We start from the raw sequence: 8564 nt of genomic DNA on the forward strand, positions 1-8564 counted from the left end.
CCTAAGGTTATTTGTAAAAGCAGAAAAATCTAATCAGTATCTATATATTGTCCCACTATTGGACTAGTTGACAATTGATCAAATGTTGAACACAAATTATTGTGAGAGACGGTTTCATTGAGAGATGCATTAGATATATGGTTTAAATAGCCAATAAATAAAATTTAAAGAGAAAATAAGAATGTTGGCTTATTGTTTTGAAGTCGTCTCTTTAAAAGACGGTCTCTCACAAAAGTAGCTGAATGATGAAACATTGATTTTTATCTTAGGGTATAAGGTGAATAAAAAGGCATTACGTGTCGGGTTGGTTTCAGTTTTTATGTGCTGCATGTAAATATCTTAAGAATTTTATTTTTGATTTTTTACGTTGGTGATTTCGAGTTGATTTATACTTGAATTTGATTAATCGGGACAATTTTAATTAATTAGCACTATGCAAGAAGGGATGCAAAATTGATCTTATAGGTACTTCATATAATATCTCAGGAGTCTGAGAATAATGACTAACAACTTGTCTAATAAATACATTTTTCTTTTTGTTTTCCTTCATATGTTGTTTTTATCAAAGATGATTAACATGTAGATTAATTTATCTATTTAATTTTCACCTTATTTCTTTTATTTCCAAAAACTAAGCACTAAATTATTATCATACTACTCCAATTAATATGTTCAAACAACTTTGATCAATTAATCAGATAATAAGATAAATAAAACCAAAACAAAATTGATTTAAAAAAGTCATCCAATTAATTAATCTTGAAGTTTTGGAAAAAATATTAAATAAATACTTCCTTCGTTCTTATTTGTTCTTCCTAATTTCCCAAAGAGAAAATTTCTTAAAGTTATTCTCATTATGAATCTTTCTATTGCAAAATGATTTTATGGACAAAAATAACCTCAATTGTCTAACATATTTTACTAAAAGGTCATTATGTATATTAACAATTTTAACCCTAGAAAAAAATTTTATTCTATGAATAGTACTATTCATAGAATATTAAAACTTTGTTCAGTAGTCTCTTAAGTCTAACCCATTAAAGATTAATGTCTACTTATCGTACTTTTAATGGCTACTTACATTATCCTTGATGCTTATTTACCGTATTCTTAATGTCTACTTTCAATATTTTAAATGTCTAATAACATCATTCTTAATGCCTACTTATAATATTCTAAAAAATATATAATAGGTCCAGCCCAAATAAGAGATAGTCTCTCAAAAATATCGTCTCTCATAAGAATTTGTGTAGTGTGTTAGTACTCTTCTTCGTTCCTTAAGAAAAAAATGGAACATACCAATTACTTTGAATAAACATATACCAATCTTAAAATAAGCTAACCATTTCTGTTCTTCCAACATGTAATCTTAAGAGGCCCTCTTTAAGCCTAGACAAAAAAGGATAATAATATGAAAAGGCATATGAATTGTCAACACTAGATTGGCCGAATGAAAGATAAGTTAATGAAGGGTGGATTGTGTTGTTGAATTTAAGCCATTCAAGGTGGCGAAAGCTATAAAGACTGTGTCAAATGCTGACCTCAGGGACCGAATAGTTGCTGTCATAAACAAACAAAGGAGTAATAAAAACAAAATCTACTTTTGAACCACTTAATTTGTGCCATTACTTCCCCTCTCTCTTACGTTCTTCTTTTTAGGTTATCTTATAAATTTGCTTTATTTTTATTTTTTTAATTATAATTTAGTCTCTTTTTAATTCTAATTTATATTTTTAATTTATATTTCTTCTATTTCATTATACTTGCTATTGATAAAGATATTTATACACTAAAAATATCACCATCAGTAGCAAATATTTCAGAATGAATGAAGTATTTTTATATTATCTATATCTATAATTTTTTCTATTTTTACTTTAAATATCATTTTTTTTTTCTTTATTTTTATCAAATACAGATGGGACAAATTTAATATGAGTGACCAATATTAAAAGGGATCATTTTGACCAAAAAGTAAAGAATTGTCCATATTCATGGTTCATTTCGGATCACTCAATTTTTTCTATACCTAAAACGGACGATTTCGCGTTGATAGTGATCATATTTCTTTTTCTAATTTTTTTCATATACTCCATCTGTTTTTATTTGTTCTTTCTATTAGTTTTTTTTTACACCTCAATGAAAACATAAAAATCAAATAATTTTAATTATAGGCTTCTAAAAATTCTAAAAAGTTGATTTTTAGAAAGTATATATTTAGACAAATCTATTAAGATTTCATATAAATGTTTTACATATAGATTAATGAAAAAATCATAGTCAAAATTTGACAAAAAAATTCGTAAATTATATTTGAGAAAAAAATATGAAAATAAATTGAGTACTATTTTAATTTGGCATATACATAACCCTATTTAAAATATACTAGTAAAACTTAACATTTACTCCCTCGGTTTTTTATCTTTCCATTAACTTGAATATGGGAAGAAATCAAAACAAACAATAATTACATAATAGATATTATGAAAGTTGAGTAAAATAATATTAAAAAAATAAAGATATTATGAAAGTGTAAGTAAAATAATAAGGTAAATATATTAAAATTAAAATGTAAATTAATTTTTATAAGTTAGAGTGTAAGTGTAATAATTTTCTTATATTCTATTGGTTACTAAAATAGAATAATTTTAAATGAAAATAACATTTTAAAATTTCCAAATGAAAAATATAAGAATAACAAAAGAAAACAAGGGATTATTTTTTCTATCTTACATTTAAACCTATAATCCTGTGGATATAACCCAACCAACAACATTTCACTAAAATAGCCAATTTTCATTTTTCATGATCTTTGTATCTTCCTCATAAGAGGACCAATCACACTTTATTGAGCAAACTATTTGGAAAAATATTATTAAAGCTTTAGGAATAAGCTTATCCTACTAATTATACCTTTATAAATTTTAAATTTTTGATTGAATTCGATTCTAGCTAATCATTAATTAAAAAACCAATACCTAATAAAAGACTTTTTAAATATAAGATGGAATAAATATATAAAAAAAAAACTATTCCTATCACTAATTCAAAATAATAATAAACTTAGGCTCTTATATTACAAACCCAATTAATTAATTCTTTAGATATTTAAAAGTGAATAAGCAAGTGATCATAAGTACCCTAAGCATCAACAAACATGAAATTTGATTTGAGAGCTATTCCTTTTATTTAGCTTTAATCAAGTAGGATTTATACGAGTATTATTGAAAGTACAAATTTAATGTCGATAACTAGAATAAACAAGTACATACCTAACACTGTTGGTGCAAATGTGTAGGACTTGTAGAGTTTAGACTCTTAAAATCAACAACAATAACAAAATGTTAAGATGATGATTTTATAAGCTCATATTATGTCATACTTCCTCTCATTTGAATAGGATTACTACATTTCTATTTTTCATGTTATTATTTTATTTTTTAATATTTTTCATTTAATGTCATAAAATATTTTTAAAAATTAATATTATAAAAAATATGCATTAAAACGAATCAAATAAGATCTTATTGAACTATATTTTATATTATATATAGAAAAATTTATGTTAATAAGATCAGTTGATGAGGTGTAGTTGATACAGTAATTGTAACAAGTAACAACTATTAGATGTCAAAGGTAATATATTTTATAAGGTACTCGAGAGTCATTTATAGATAAATGTTGATGTAAGAGTTATTTTTTTTCTATAGACACAGTATGTCATATATTATACTCCCTTCAATTCTTTTTAACTGTCCCTTTTTCTTATTTGAGCACTTCATTTCAATTGTTTCATTTCCTTTTGAACACATATATTTATAGGTAGTCTCTTTATTTTCTTAATATTAACGTATCCAATATTGCACATGGTTCTACTATTTTAGATCATCCCCTCCAATTCTAAATATTAAAAATACTCAATATTGCACATGAGTCTATTATTTTAAGTGGTCCTCTCATTTTCTTGATATTTATATCCAAATCAAATGGGATAACTAAATTAAATTAGAAGGAGTATTATACAAAATTATCACGTTTTTTTTAATAACATATCAAGACACCCACTTAACAAAAAATTATGAATATAGATTGAATTGGTCCCTTAACCAAACTTAATGAATTGATTTATTAAACACACACTATTTTATTCATTTTAATTAATTGGTAAAGAGTTGATTGAATTGGTACTTACTTGGGAGATGCTCCAATAAGAACAAGCTTCTTAAAGAGGTGAGGTCTCTTAATAGAAGCAATGCAACCAATCATAGCAGACATAGAATGACCAACAAAAACACATGATTTTATGTTCATTTCATCAATCAAACTCAACAAATCATCAGAAAAGGCATGAAGAGAATCATACTTTAAGGCATCAAAACTATGGTTACTTTGAACTTCATCATTAAAAGCACCAGAGAAACTCCAATCAAACACTAGAACTTGGTGCTTTTCTTCTAATGGTGCAACAATGTTTTCCCAAAGGGATTGATCTGCACCAAAACCATGTGCTAGAACTATGATTTCATCTCCGGTACCGGAGATTTTTGTGTTCATGGAAGCTGAAAGACCCTTGAGCATCACCATCTTTAAAGATAGTAAGAAATGAAGAGAAAAAGGAAGGTGATGTGTATTGAGTTGAGGTAGGAAAAGAGGTTTTTGGCTTGTCTTAAATAGTGGAATCATAGAAATGATGGGGCCATTACATGTATGTTGTTTAGTAAGGATAAAGTGGACTATTGTCCAGAGTTTTAAATTTTTTTAATTATTTTCATGTATAGAATTAATATTAACTTTGATTAAATTTAGATATAATTTACATTGTTTATTTAAATACTTCTATTATAAGATATTATTATTTTTATATATAAAGTAGTTTAAAAATCAACAATAAATATATTAGAAGTATTATATACTAGTATTACTTCTTTTGTTATCTAATGTTCTTCTCATTTCAAATATTTAATCTTAAGAAAAAAGAAATTTGATTTATGTTTTTGAGATATATTTAGAAGATAAAGTATATCTATTTAAGATCTTTTTAGATTCCTCTTAATGTATATTTTTTATTATGAAATTTTTATGCGAATTTTTTAGAAATATTAAGGTTTAAAATTTGCTTTGAAAACTGTGCAAAAAGTAAATGAGAAGAATAAAAAAGAACAAAAGAAATATTCATTAAACCTTAAATATATAGGGTTCATTTTATGTTTCGCTTAATACTCAAAAATGAATGGAAATGCTCATAGACTCATTGCTAGTTTTTTATTTAGTTATAATGAATTTATAATATATATATTTGATCTTTTTGCTAGGATAAATATTTATTTGTAAAATAATTCTCATATGATTGTTGTTTAATAGAAATTGTATTTATATTTTAAAAATATTTTAGAATTAATGTGCTCTCTCTTGGAATCACTAATAAATGTAGTTTTGAATTTAAAACCTCCACCCAAACGTTGCTTTGTGCGAGATATTGAGAGTGTCCTTTATCTTTACCTTTATTTTACAAATATGTAAAGTAGGTGTTGAATTAATTAATTCAACCAAAACTGAAACAATATAAAAATCAAAATACCAGACCCGCCGACAGGCTGACCCGCATCATAAATGGCGAGTCAAAAATCAAAAAATTTGAAATCTCCAGTTCGGGTCGTGGGCCGATTTCAAATTGAACCGGGTACCCGTGAATGTAACAAGCGAGACAATCTCGATACATAATTAACATTTAATAATAATGTTTAATACAAAAAATATTGCAGAAGTCTCAAAATGCCGAATTGTTAAAAACTTTAAATCATAAAACTAAAATTGTTTAAAACAAAAGTAAAATATTATCTCTGATAAGAAATATTGTTTGCTCAAAAAGAAAAAAAAATACATCATCATCAAGTGATCAATAAAGATACAAAAAGCAGCTAAGTTCTCGATAAATAGTAATTGCTGCGGCCTAGATCGGAACCTGAACTAAATCCTGCAAAATGCTGTCATCCATGATACGGATGACAGCCGATTGAATCGGTCAGCGCTTAACGCCGAGCATAACTTCCTATCCAACTCAAAATACGGAAATTATACGCTACATTTACAAAATAATAATTTAAGTACGAACTTACACTTAATTGACACCACCGTATATTTTTACCATGTTCTTTTTCTATTACATACTTTTAAGTCATTAAGATACCATTCTCGATCCTGACAGAAGTACGTCACTGCCACTTATACAATTCGGTAATCTTAACACTTGAGTAAGTTCATTTGGTTAATACTCATAACCATACCATGCATCATAGCATCAACACTAATCAAGTTTATCAGTGATCAACAAGCACATCAATATGACACCTGATATATGTAAGGGTCTGGTTAGGTGAGAACCGTAGTCCTAAACCCTAACTGTGGGGGAGTCGTCACCCCTCCAATACGATATTTATGCTCGAGCTCTACAGGATAGGTAGCGAACCCCCTGTCTTACACCGCATTTTACGTGCCGGCCAACACGGACGCCGGGATTTTACATGCCGGTCCATGGTTCGACATTACCTTACTATCAGGGTCATTCAATCAATACATTTCACACAAGTACATCACATTTTTATTACTCCAAGTTGACTTTGAATTTGAATTTGACCAACCTAAGTGGTAACTTCATTTATTTAATATAATTCTTAATCGTAACGTTTAATTCATCTTTACGTCTTTATATGTTCATTACTTAATTTTTACACATTAAATTTTATTTATAACTTTATTTTAATAGGTCACTAAATTCACACTAATAACTTAATATTTTATTAATAGTCTCCAAATTAGTATTTTCCACAAGTAGCTACAAAAATCTATTTCTCTTGAAATAAGTCCCCAAAATCAAAATTTCCAACTTTAAAATAAATAAAACTTTATTCTCCTCACAAAATCAAACATTCTAATTAAAATTCAAGTTAAACTGCAACCTTTAGATAAGTTTTCAAAATTCAACAAGTTCACCAAAAATAATTATTTCAAGTTTGGAAAAACAAGTAAACTTATTAGATTCGCAAAAATCAACATTCTAGTTATAAAAGAAATAAAACTTATAATTTCACAAAAATCAATATTTCACACATAGTTTAAGAACAAGTTTACTAAAAATACTTTTACGTCTTTTTATATAAATTTTGGTCAAATAGTTAGCAGATAAAATATTATTTTGTACTAAATAATTAAATGTTACAAAAGTTATTATTATTATTATTATTTTTTTTTTAATTATGAAATCTCATATATTCAAGAAAAACACTTCAACTTATAAAGCTTTCTCAAAAATAACTTTTAAGGTTTTATTTTAATATTATCACAAAATAGCTTATAATAATATAAAAAAAAAAATCAAACTCTTTTTCTTTTTAATATGATAATGGTCGAATGGCCTATGAGTATTTCTGGGCCTTTTTTTTTCACAAATAAAACAACTTCATTTAATTTATTATAGTAAATTCAAGATTTAAATAATTAACATAACCACTAAAAAAAAAAATAAAAGCTTTACACAATAACCTAGAAATTTACTATAACTTTAAGGATAAACTTAAATCTCAGAATAAAGTATAATATACAATATTCTTAATATAATCATACTTAGTAAAATACGTTCATAAAATAACTTACTAACTTATAAACTAGTTTGAAGGCTAACATAAACATATTAATACAAAAATTCTAACATAAAATAAATTCTTAAATATAATAACATTTCTAATGTAACACATAACTCATAAATATACTAGCACTAGTTAATAACATAAATCATGCTTAATATCAATAGAATATAATTTTGCACTCAACTTTCTAAACTTGTTCAAAGATTATTAGATTAACATACTATAAATACTTTTAGCATACACATACTTAATATAATCTTGATCATAATTTCATTAAACTAATTTCCATTAAAATATATCAACATATTTCATACTTTGCATATTATAAAGTAAATATAATGTAAAATTTCATAAAAAGAGTAGGGTAAGAAGTTATACCATACTAACACCAAGGATTAGTACTAAGTACTAATTAGGAAAATAACAAGAAATAAGATTCTCCAAGATAGATGATAATGCTCCAAAGATAATTAATCCCAACTCCCAAAATAATGATGATGATTTAAGCTAAGTAAAGAGTGTTCTAAGCTCCATGTTCTTTAATTTCTTCAATTAATAAAGGTATTAATGTAGTAAGATTTTAATGAAGTGAAAATATAAGAAAGAATGTTAGAAAGATTTGATGATGGTGGTGTAAGTGATCTCATGGCTAAGGGGGGTATTTATAATGGGTTTGGGCAACTTTGTAGTTCATTAGATTGTATGAAAAAGAGTGTTAGGGGTATAGAAGAAGGTTAACTTGTGTAAGTGATTTAGAGTGTGTAAGTGAATGTGTAAGAGTTGGAGTGTGTAAGTGAATGTGTAAGAGTTTGGAGTGTAGAAGAAGGTTAGCTTGTGTAAGAAAATGGTGATAGCTTGTATAAGTGATGAACATCATGGGTTACCATAGAAAGGATTTTGGTTCATCAAAATTTTGTTCTA

The 8564-nt window shown here is 26.2% G+C and overlaps 1 protein-coding gene across 1 annotated transcript in view; it reads right to left on the reverse strand.

Moving 5' to 3' along the window:
- Positions 1-4656, reverse strand: part of LOC130814578 (strigolactone esterase D14) — a 5243-nt gene extending 587 nt beyond the window's left edge. The window contains exons 1-2 of the mRNA XM_057680691.1: positions 4193-4656; position 1 (exon numbers count right to left, since the gene is read on the reverse strand). The exon at position 1 is cut by the window's left edge and continues 587 nt beyond it. Coding sequence (XP_057536674.1) covers position 1; positions 4193-4584 — 393 coding nt within the window. The 5' untranslated portion in view covers positions 4585-4656. The remainder of the gene's footprint in view (positions 2-4192) is intronic.
- Positions 4657-8564: the final 3908 nt, after the last annotated feature.

The sequence above is a fragment of the Amaranthus tricolor genome, chromosome 6 (genome assembly GCF_026212465.1).
Source record: "Amaranthus tricolor cultivar Red isolate AtriRed21 chromosome 6, ASM2621246v1, whole genome shotgun sequence".
In the NCBI taxonomy this organism is placed as follows: Eukaryota; Viridiplantae; Streptophyta; class Magnoliopsida; order Caryophyllales; family Amaranthaceae; genus Amaranthus; species Amaranthus tricolor.